The sequence below is a fragment of the Gymnoscopelus microlampas genome, assembly GCF_963454915.1.
Source record: "Gymnoscopelus microlampas genome assembly, chromosome: 16".
In the NCBI taxonomy this organism is placed as follows: domain Eukaryota; kingdom Metazoa; phylum Chordata; class Actinopteri; order Myctophiformes; family Myctophidae; genus Gymnoscopelus; species Gymnoscopelus microlampas.
The window spans coordinates 31,458,729-31,470,975 of record NC_139953.1 but is presented as its reverse complement, the minus strand read 5'-3'; the positions used below and the strand labels follow the sequence as shown (position 1 = coordinate 31,470,975).

Genomic DNA, 12,247 nt, shown 5'->3' with positions numbered 1-12,247 from the left:
CAGCCTGTGCGTGCAGCTGTGAATTATTGTGGCCACTTGATAGGGTGCTGCATGGTTGAGAGAGGGCTCTGCAAAAGAGGACAATATGTAAAAGTAATGTGTTTATAACTTTGTTATCTCAGGAAAGTAATTTTTGTAAGTTCAACTTACTTTACTGAGCATTTCCGCCTCTTTCTCAGACACACAGGCCGACAGATACAGATATTAGTGATTTTTCTGTTCTGTAGAACTGTTGCTCTGCACAGCTTTGGGTTATATGAGATACGTGCCAAGTTTGAGAATGAACTCAGACGCTGTCTGAGTTATGCCAGGTACACACACACACACACACACACACACACACACACACACACACACACACACACACACACACACACACACACACACACACACACACACACACACACAGATACACAGATCCCGTGAATTATAGTATCTATAATCATTCAATAGCACTTTTCCAGTAACTGAGCACAACATGGCCTCTGTAGCACAGAGACAAATACAAGAGAAGAGATCCAAGGAATTGATCTACAGAAGTAAATACAGAGGGACATTTGTGATAACCGCCTGAAGACATCATTACACGATAAATAATGACTTTAACCCTGACACACCCCACATACGTGCTAAGCCTTCTGTTTAACCGTGTCCCAGCTGCTCCAGGTTGAGGCCGGGCGTATACTTTGTTGCACACCGGTGTCGCATGCCGATAATAGCTGATCTGAGCTTGTAGATCGGTTGTTTTTGACACACGGCAGGAGTATAAGTTAAGTATAACGGCGCGGTGATAACACTGTATCACGTATCGTAGTCGGCTTGCTGCCCTGTGGGTGGTCGGTTCTTACACAGAAGAGCCTGCGATAAGTCTGATGAAATCTGGTCCCACTCGACTGCACTTCACAGGCAATCCGAGTCTCACACACACACACACACACACACACACACTGACTCCCTATGCGTATTGTAAAAATAGCTGAAACAAGACAATCTATTCTATTCATAGCTGCTGTAGATCTGTACTGTAATTTGCATGAACACGAACAACTCCTAGATGCCCAATAAACTGAGCACTGACAGACAGGTTGATGTCTGTCTTTGGACCTAATGCAACTCTGAGATAGAACAAATGTACACTCACAGCGTTTTACAGAGTAGAATGGCTTCTAATGCATCTCAAATTGGGGGTCCTAAAAGTGAAAAATAACACTGTCATTCTTTTCAGGCGTTCAGGTATTTCCGACTCCAGTGTGTCATTGGCGTTGACAGCTATTGTAACCTCCCCTATAGGCTCATTTTGATAATCCGTCAAGAAAGACCCCATTGTTGTTCAAGACAGGGGGAAGTCATCAAAAGACACTCTAGCTGCTATCTGGGCGCACCATCAAGGCCTTGTTAGCATTTTATCGCTCTATTGATTGTGATGTGTTGCCAGAGGCAGACGCTGTCCTTGCTTATATGAGACAGCTGATCTCTGGCTATCTTATAAGGGGAAAGGATGGTGGTCAACTAAATGGCTAGAAAGGTAAAATCAGCGGTGGAAAATGTACTCACATTTTTTACTTAAGTAAAAGTATCAATACTGCAATGTAGAAATACCCTGTTACAAGTAAAAGTCCGGAATTTAAAATTTACTTGAGTAAAAGTACACAAGTATTGGTATAAAAATGTACTTAAAGTATCAAAAGTAAAAGAATGTGTCCAAAGACAACTTTCAAAGTTGATATTTTGTTCCAAAAATATGTTTTGCTAAATTAGACCTGCTGGTGGCGCCATAACAGGCAAATGTGAAAAGGGTGGCATTTCTTCCTCTGCCTAATGGGAATGTACGTGTGAAATTTCACGGAAATCGCAAGCTGTGTGCATAGTTTAGGCATTTTGTTCAAAACGGACCAATCTTGCAAACTTTGGAAGCCAACCTTAGCCAATGAGGATGGAATGTGGGAAATCGGACAGATCCGTGTTGGTCACATGACTATAGACAGGTTTCCTGTTAGTAAACATGAGAGGAATATGACCGCGCAGAGGAGGGGGAAGCCTATGGGTGCGTTTGGAAATTACGCACCGGAGCACACTCGCCTATTAGTTTGTATTGGCCAGTGCGCTCACTGCCGCTCAGGGCTGTATTTTCGAACGCGCCTTTCACCCGGGCATGCGCAGATTGCGCATTCTGCTCTGTGATGACGTCGCGCGGAAATCCGTCTATAGAGATACTGTGTATCGATTTGCGTGATGTTTGGATAAAAAAATGGGTTTTGCACAAATCGGCCTCCTGGTGGTGCTATAACCGGCCCATGTGAACAATTTGGAGCAGAGGTTCTGAATTGGCACCCAGGGAGTATGTGTGCACAGTTTCGCAGCGGAGATTAGCCGCTCGCAGACAGATGGACAGACGGACGGACGGACAGGGGGTAAAACATACTCTCTCGCCATGCCTTTCGGCCTGGCGGAGACAAAAATATAGAAAACTAGGGTAATGCAGAAAACTAGGTAAAAGCAATACCAAAAAGGTGTGTCTTAAGATTTATTTTAGAAATGTCAACTGATGCAGTGACCCCGCAGAGCCTCCGGCAGGCTGTCCCACGGCACACCGTTTGAGAACCACAGGGTGTAGACAGTACAGCTGCCATTTTACCATCCTATACCTGGGATGGCCACAGCATAAGTGCACTGTCAGCCGAGAAGGATATATATACAGTACATTGTGGTGTTGAGAGGATATGATCTGTATGGCAGCACAGTACAGTAGTTCTACTCTATTCAACCTATTAGTGTTGGAAGTGCTTTCCCATCCTGTAGTACTGTACAGCAGTGTGTGTGTGTGTGTGTGTGTGTGTGTGTGTGTGTGTGTGTGTGTGTGTGTGTGTGTGTGTGTGTGTGTGTGTGTGTGTGTGTGTGTGTGTGTGTGTGTGTGTGTGTGTGTGTGTGTGTGTGTGTGTGTGTGTGTGTGTGTGTGTGTGTGTGTGTACTGGATGTGTGTGTGTGCGTTTGTGGTGAGTGCTCCCCTAATGAGATCACTTCAGTGACTATATGTTTTAGACACCTACAGTATATACCAGTGTATTTTTCACACTCTCTTTTTCTCTCCATTCATTCCTCTCCAGTTCTCTTCATTAATCTCTCTCTCTCTCTCTCTCTCTCTCTCTCTCTCTCTCTCTCTCTCTCTCTCTCTCTCTCTCTCTCTCTGCTCTCTTCCCCCAAGGAGTGCATAGTTTGATTAGGGGTTTTTATATAACCCACTCATGTGGTAGTGTTGTGTGGTACTGTAGCTGTCTCCAAAGCGACAAGAGTTCTCACTTCCCACACTCTTGACACGAGGAAAGGAACGAAATAAAGCATATCTTAAGTAGAGAGAGGCTGAAAAAAGCTTGCAATCAGAACGGCAATAAAACTGTCTAATCTGATTACTCCACTGTCAAGTGGGCGACGTGTACGGTTGCCAACCGTCCCTTGAAATACGGAATTCTCCCTTATTTGGTAACAGCGTGTTCCCTTATTGAACAGACAAGGGACACACTGTGTTCCTTATTCTTGGGAATCAATCACATCTTGCGATCTTCAAACACATGCTGAGGAAGGCTTGACGCCGAAACGCGTCCGTGTTTGCTGTGTCTGTCCGTGCACATATGAATTTAAAGTGCCAGAAGAAAGCTGGCAAACTGCATTAAATACAGACTGAGAGTGCTCGTTTTAGTTCTTTTACTATAATCTTCAAACACCCCATATACATATTATGATACAGGTTGTTAATTTAGCATACAAAAGCTGTGCATATACTTTAAACAATGCAATTATTTTTATTGGAAATAAGGGACACCTGACCGTGTGTACCTAATTTGAATTTCAGGTAGTTAGCACCCCTAGCGGCATGTGTCACCACACGGCAGTATTAAATTAGATCCATTGGAACACAGGTTATTTTTTCCCATTTCCTGAAAAGTAACAGCTTTGAACAGGTTTCCACCTGCCAGCAATGAGTTGTTCTATTAATGCTTATTGATCACATCTGTCTCTCTCTCTCCCTCTCTCTCTCCCTCTCGCTTCCTTTAAGATTGAGGACATTGTGACACGCATCCAGGATGAGACTGAAGGCGTGCCCATCAGAACTGTCAAGAGCTTCATGACCAAAATCCCAAGTGTTGTCACAGGTAAGGCTGAGACACAGCACTACAGAGAGAGAATGTTGACAGTTGATAGTGACTGATTGACAGGCGCTATAGCATGCCATACAGCATATCAGTGGTGCTCTAACTCTGTTTGGCTTCAGTACTCCCTTTCCTTCATTTCTGAATCTGAAAGTTCCCCCTTCCCCCTTCCACCTGACTAGAACATTTTGCTTAGGAAACTGCAGGAGAAAATAGCAGATATACAAGCTCATAGCGCGGCTTGCAGCTTGTAGATCTGCTATTTTTTTTTAATCGTGAAAATGTGTGCAAATCTTTGAATGTAATATTGTTTTAAAGCGAACATTTTTAACTCGAATCTTTGCTTCTGGGGGTCCCTGGAACAAAATATTTTGAGATGGGGGTCTGTTAGGATTTAGAAGACATTTGACATTTCAGGTCTTAATGGTTTAATACTTTACAGATCAGCAGGTTCACGGTTTGCATGTGACGCCGGCGGTGACAACACAGGGCCAAACAAATGATGGTGCGGGAGAGAGGGGGCCGCTTGCTACACCCCGCCCTGTCCCTCCATTCACAGAAAATCCAATCACCTGCTTGTGCCATAATCGGAGCATATCAATAAACACGATCACTACAGCCGGAGCCGAGAGAGCCCGGGGGCCACGGAAACAAATACATGATAGAGAATTAAATGATGCCGCTCGAGCTGCACACGGAGCAAGGACAAGGGAAGCGCAGAATAGATATTTCTTTCTCTCTCTCTCTCTCTCTCTCTCTCTCTTTCTCTTGTTGTGTCATCCATTTTTCTGCTGCCGTTTCTTGTCTCCCTGTTTTACTCATTTCCCAGCCTCGCTCTCTCTCCCCTGTTCCCTCTCTTTGTTTTGACGTGAAAGAATGTGGGATGAAACGGTGAAATATACCCGATGTTCTCACACGGCGAGCCAATGAAAACACTTAATTCCACTGTGGTTCGTTTCTCTCTGTCTTCCGACCGAAATATATTCAGTATATGTATTTTATTATGCTTCTCCATCGATCACACTTTTTGTTTCACTCTGCCTCACCCTTTGTCTTCCTCTTGTGCTCTCTCTCTCTCTGTCTCTCTCTCTGCCTCTTCCTTTGTATTCCGCAAACATCAACCAACTTTATATCGCCTCTCAGAGACAAAGGCAGAGAGAGAGAGAGAGAGAGAGAGATGGAGAGGAATGCTCCATATGAGTTCTCGGCTCTTTAGTGAATTGTGTAAGGCTTAGCAGATGCAGACCCTTGGTAATGGCTGTGAGCCAGGCGTGCTATAAAACAGGTATTCTCCATCGTCTCATTGTCTGTCTGATCCCATTACAGGTGCAGATATTGTACAGTGGTTGATGAAGAACCTGGCAATCGAGGATCCAGGTGGGTGCTGAAAATAAAACCACATTGGATCGTTACCGTTCTTTATTGTGTCGAAAGGCAGCCGCCCACAAAGACGGCTGAAACACTCCACGCTGAAATGAGTGTGTGCAGCTGTAGGATATGTGGATGACTCAACCAGTGAGTTCCCTGAGCTAGCTAGCAGCAGGGGCAAAAATCTCATATCAGCTTTCAACAATGACATTAGGGGTGCAACAGTTAACCCAATCTCTCCGGGAACGCATCTGTGTCAATTTAGATTTTAGCTATAGCCATTATTCTATACTTTGGCTATTAAAAAATTGCAGATATACAAGCTCATAATGCGGCACAGAGTGCCGCGCTATGAGCTTGTAGATCTGCTATTTTTTGAAAAATTGTGAAAATGTTTGCAAATTTTTCTTTTTTATCCCACGATTTTGTAACCCTTTTTCACCCGGTACCAATTGTCTAAGTGGTCCTGGGTGCTACACTCCCCCCGCCAGCCTAGGGACCCCAGAGCCGAGCTCATGCCTCCTTCAATGCATGAGAGCCAACTGACCTTCTTATCACCTTACAGGGGGGAATTTCCCCGGTAGGACATAGCGTGTGGAAGGTTATTCCAACCAGTTCCTTTCCCCTCCATCAGGCGCCCCGGCTGTCATGGGGGAGGCGGTATAGCGACTAGGATTGCTACATGTTTTTGTGAGGGTATTAACTACCCTAGGAGAAGGACACACGGGGAGAACGTGCAAACTCCACACTGAGTTGAATGTATATTGTTTTAAGCGAACATTTGTAACTCAAATCTTTGCTTCTGTGGGGGTCCCTGGAACAAAAATATTTTGAGATGGGGGGTTCGCGACCAAATACATATCATTTTGGGTGGTCCTTGACATGAAAAGGTTTGAGAACCACTGATATTATAGCAACATACGGTTTTCAGTTAGGATTTAGAAGACATTTGTAGATGCGTTCCCAGATTGAATGGGTTAATCGATATAATCGATTATAAAAATATAATCAATAATCAATGGAAATAGAAATAATCAATTTGGGGGGGAAAGCGTTGAAAGTTCCCTTTTTCTTCCTTAAATGTTTCTTTTAAATTGTAAAAGTAGCCGATCTGCAGTACAAGCTCACAACACAGGTTGTGAGCTTGTACTGCAGATCAGCTATATCCGCTATTTATATATAACTACACTGTTGTACAACAAAGCATCAAAGAGGGCCAGTCAGTTATAAAAAAAATCTGTTCGCCAGCGGTCCAGGCCTGGGGGTTGGTCACAATCTTATGAAACTTGAAAATGAATAGGTTGTGTCCCACCCTTCCCCCCTAATATTTCTGCCTATAACTAGCAAACACGCTGGCTACACACCGTAACATAATAATAATAGTAACAATAATAATAAATAATACTCCATTTGTTACTCTGAGAGTGTACCTACCTCCTATCCATTTGGTTACATATGCACACTCTCAGAGTTAAATGAACACAGTATTGTACTGTGTGCTGTACATGGAATAGCTATATACGTACAAGTTGAGCCATACTCATACTATTCTTTCAGCTGTTTACTCATTCTTTATTGCTGTTTGTTCCACAGCTGAAGCCATAACCATCGGGAGCCTCATCGCTGCTCAGGGATACTTCTTCCCCATCTCTGACCATATCCTGACACTCAAAGACGATGGTACTTTCTACCGCTTCCAGGTGAGAGACCAACCACAGACAGACAACTCCAGCGAAGGAGGACAATGATGGGATAACTTGGCATTTTTGTTATGTGGTGTTTTTTTTAAAGAGAAGATTTTTTTACCACAATGTAAAATCCTGAGTGTTAATTTAATTCAGAGAATGTAAGAATTTACTGTAACCAAATGGGGTCGTAAGGAGTCAATTTGCTTACATGTGTGTGTACATGTGAGTACATGTGAGTTACAAATGGATAAATTAACACTGAGGATTACACTGTGCACTCTGCAAACATCCACCATGCCTCGATTCGTGTTTTTTTTAGGGGGGGAAAGGTACTTTATACAGGAAACAAAATAGATTATTCAAAATGTCAAGGTCTACTCATGCTGTAGATGACATTTAAATCCATATGAAGTCCCTCCAACTGAATTGAATAGATAAAGGATAATGATTATTGTCTTCTCTTCACAAGTACATATTGTCTGGTGCCTCTGAGAAGGCGAGCTTAAACCCAACCAAATCCCTCCTCATCCCACATTAGTATGACTGACACGCTATTATGCTAATTGCACCGACTGACAGCACTTCCACATACATAAATCTAATTTCATGGGGATTTCAAGATCTGCCGTGGTACGGCATGGCTTCATGTGGATCTTGGACTTCATGTGGCCAGCCTGTGACGTTAGTCACCTCTTATCTCCATATTCTAACTTTTTGTAAATGTTGTTGTGTTTTCGTAAATAAATGCCCTAATTGATCACACTACAACGTCACACAAAAGTAGCAAAATACATTAACAAATTATGAACTAACCACTTTAGCCCTATAACAAAAGGTGTGAATAGTGTTGTTGTTGTTTTTTTATCTTTTGAAGAATCTTTAAAAATATTTTCTGAAAATGTACATTATTATTTATTTATTTTCAGAAAATCTTTTGAAATATTTTAGATAAAATTTAGGAAAGGGTAGGAAAAAAAAGAAAAGATATTTACTTGAGACCCGTAAAATCAGGTCTGCAACCCAAAATGGGTCGTGACCTATATGTACAGTGTGTTTGTGAAACACTGAATTACACTCTAACTGGATCCCGGGGCGCATACAATAAGTCATGTCCAGTATTTCACATTTTCCTTCAATTCTACATGGGGGAGCTTCCGCTGACCTTGTTAAAAATGAATTGAGATCTGTTGAAATATTCATCACAACTCTGCCTAGGCAACGCTCAGTCTGTCCTGAGTCTTGGATATGCAGCACTGCATGTCAGACCATCAACAAGAAGAAACCAAATGCATAACAATCTATACCCCACAAAGCATGCTTTCAGTCGTCTCCCATCACGCACAACCCCCCCCCCCCCCCCCCCCCTCCGCCCCTTTCTCCTCGGTAATGCCACAGCAATAACACCATGGATTAATTACATCTGACCACTTTATCCCCTCTACAATAAGTGTTAATTAAAAAGTCGAAATTATGTTTCCCACATCCCTTGGCGTGGAGGGAAAACTGCCAGGCAGCAGGCAGCCATGATTAGAATGATCTTCGTGCGGGATCTACTTCCTCTCCTTGGTTCCATTAACCCCGTTCTTAAAGTTTTAATTAACCACCTAGACCTGATCTACTACTTCGTCATAAGACGATGTCGCTCTGTGAAAATATATATTGGATATAGCCAAGAATAGCGAGTTGAGTTCTAGCAAAGAATATATTACGTTCTAATAGAGGAGGGAGGGGCGAGTCGAATTCTGGTAGGGAGTGACAAATCTAGGCACAACAGCTGCAAGGCTCTGACTTTGATTCTCCTCCTTCAAAGTGAGTGTTGCAGCTGTGGAGAGACAGACAGACAGACAGACAGAAGGGATGAAAGGCTGTTTGGAATAGTATAAAAGGTCCACATAGATAGTCTACTCTACATCAGCATTCCGTTTTCAGAGGAAATAGCTTTTTCTTTTTTGTGAAAGACAATGAGAAACACGGAGGCGACAAAACAATTAACGTCTGTGCTAGCTTTGTGAAGTCTGAACACTCTGTATGGGAACCACTTAATGAAAAGAGTCAATCTCTAGACCTTGTGAAAGCGTTTTTTATAAAATCAGAGGCCTTGATTATTCTCATTAATTTGCTATTGATTATTTTTGTTCTTTTCATTTTCTGTCTTTGTTATTGTGTTATGAAATAACCTCTCTCTGCCTCTCAAAGCACATAGCGCCTGTCAGCGGGGAAAAGTACAGAATTCTTCTTTGAGAGTTACCTCAATAATAAAACTGTGCTATTTATTGTTATAGCACAGTGTGGTTCTCAAAACGTTTCATGTCATCCATTCATCCATCTTTCAGCAGAGAGCTCCAGACTTCCCTCTCCTGAGCAACATTAGCCACTTCCTCCTGAGGGATCCCGATGCGTTCCCAGGCCAGTGTGGAGAATCCCCCCCCATCTGGTCCTTGGTCTGCCACGGAGTCTCGTCCCAGTGGGACATGCAGTGAGGACCTCCCTAGGGAGACGCTCGGGAGGCATCCGTACTAGACGCCAAACCATCTAAGCTGGCTCCTTTCCAAGTGAAGGACCAGCGGCTCTACTCCGAGTCTCTCTCGGGTGACTGAACTTCTCACCCTATCTCTAAGGGAGATGCCAGCCACCCGTCTGAGAAAACTCATTTCGGCCGCTTGTATCCTCGACCTTATTCTTTCAGTCATGTCCCACACTTCATGACCATAGGTTAGAGTAGGAACGGAGATTGCTCGGTAGACCGAGAGCTTTGCTTTCTGGCTCAGCCCTCTTTTTGTCAGAACAGTGCGGTACAGCGACTGCAAGAATACCGCTCCTGCTGCTCCGATTCTCCAGCTGATCTCCTGCTCCGTCCTCCCCTCACTCGTGAACAAGACCCAGAGATACTTAAACTCCTTCACCTGGGGCAAAGTCTCATTCAATTCTTTTCATGTGAAATACCCCCAAAATGTATTTGGCCGTTTTTGCTCTGTACTTGGTCCTCTCTTTTTTCCCCTCTACACCCGTCCAAATGTCTTTGCCGAAGATAGTCGATCTACAAAATAGGGATGCTACGGTTCAAGTGGGTAATGACATTTTGAACTGTATCTGTGAGCTGAGCTTCCTCTTTCTCCGCCCTCTGCTCTGCTACAGGCACCGTATTTCTGGCCGTCCAACTGTTGGGAGCCGGAGAACACAGACTATGGTAAGAACCACAAGGGATTCCTTGACATTTCACTGGTTTACCGCTTTTTATTTATTGATAGATTCTTTTTTTATTTTACTTTCTTTATTTCTTAGCAGACAGTTTTTGCCTTTTTTTTTATGAACGAAAAATTATAAACAAAATTGCACATTGTCAGTGTAATAGTACTGCACACACCGTATAGGTGAGGTACACCCCATCCACCCCATTGGTTTCGGCTCACGATACTTGGGATTCTCAGTGAGATTCTCAGGGAGATTTTGTTTAGCGTCTGCATGGAACTCTGCAGAATTCACTGGGTGTGACTTCACCTCCCTCAAACTCCAGTCTCGTAGCACAGCTGGCAGCATCCGCTCAGATGAACCATTAGATAGGAGGATTAGTTTAGCTTTGTTCCACTTCCTGACTTTCAGCCAGTCACAGATGAGACCCTGGCGTCAAAGGATTTTCTCCTTCAATCAGCTGTCATCGTCCGTGGCCATGGATGGATGGACAGCGGGCCTCCAAATGTGATCACACACAAGCTGCACGTCATACTGTACCACCTGCACCTCCTCACCAGGGGAGGTGCAGGCCAGGGGCGCTGGAGGGTGAAGGATGAATGGGTGCAGAGGGAGGGAGGGAGGGAGGGTGTGCTGATGACGAGGCTCAGTCATAGATCTAGGGCTAAAACTATCCATTGCATTTATTCTATCCATTTCTTTTTCAATTAATCAAATAATCGAGAAGCGTTTTTATTTTATTTTAATCTAACAGATTTTTTATAATCTAATGACTAAATCAATTACTCCCTATTTTTTGCTTTTGTCGTACAGTGGTGTCGATCGACAAAAGTGATCATTTTTTTATAATTGATTAAATCTATTAGTTTGATTAACTGTTGCACCCCTACATAACACAGATCCTCCATCCATCCTCTCTCTCTCTCTCTCTCTCTCTCTCTCTCTCTCTCTCTCTCTCTCTCTCTCTCTCTCTCTCTCTCTCTCTCTCTCTCTCTCTCTCTCTCTCTCTCTCTCTCTCTCTCTCTCTCTCTCTCTCTCTCTCTCTCTCTCTCTCTCTCTCTCTCTCTCTCTCTCTCTCTCTCTCTCTCTCTCTCTCTCTCTCTCAGCTATCTACCTGTGCAAGCGGACCATGCAGAACAAGACCAGGTTGGAGCTGGCAGACTATGAAGCGGTGGGTGGAGGCGGGGAGCTCATCTAACCTCTACAACTCCCACTATTGATTGAGTATAGCATGACAAGCTTAAGGCAGATAAACAGCAGATTGCAAAGGTCAGTGGTGTGCTGCTGGGTGTTTCCCCGATGATATAAGATCTCAGTCGCTCTCGCGGGCCGGGGCAGGCAGGTTTGAAACTCCAGTGCCATGTGAAAAGGTTAAAGGATGCTTTGTAAGTCCTAACCCGTCCTAAGGACCTGCACTTGGCAAGCTGCATTTTCGTTTTTTCAACACAACATAACTTTTAAATACTGTAGCTCTGTATTCTGATCAGTCATTGCAAGTAGAGTGTTTGTTCAGTAGCAGGTTTCTCCGTCTCTGCAGCTCTTTAGTAAACTGCGAATACATTTTACAATTTACAGTTTACAATTTTGGCATTTCTACGCTCTTTATCCTTAGCGACTTACATTAAGCAAGGTAAACACATACATCAAATGCAGAGAGACAGTGTAGTGCCTCAGTAAACTAGGATCACAGGTAAACCTGGGACGTGTGGAGCGTTGTCCCGGATGTTTTAGGTTTCAGGTTTCCAATCAGGAAGAGAACTCATACAGGATAAACAACTGCATTTAGAAGTGATGAAGCAGAAGGAAATGAGCAGACAAACATTTTACTGGAAACATTTAAGAATTAAGCTGATGAAT

At 43.5% G+C, this 12,247-nt stretch overlaps 1 protein-coding gene across 1 annotated transcript in view; it reads left to right on the top strand.

Moving 5' to 3' along the window:
- The window catches only part of LOC311063340 (regulator of G-protein signaling 6-like), a 94,463-nt gene that overhangs the window by 58,350 nt on the left and 23,866 nt on the right, over positions 1-12,247 (top strand). Inside the window, exons 2-6 of the mRNA XM_084082727.1 lie at positions 4,052-4,148; positions 5,472-5,522; positions 7,107-7,213; positions 10,337-10,388; positions 11,497-11,561. Of these exons, the coding sequence (XP_083938853.1) occupies positions 4,052-4,148; positions 5,472-5,522; positions 7,107-7,213; positions 10,337-10,388; positions 11,497-11,561 (372 nt within the window). The remainder of the gene's footprint in view (positions 1-4,051; positions 4,149-5,471; positions 5,523-7,106; positions 7,214-10,336; positions 10,389-11,496; positions 11,562-12,247) is intronic.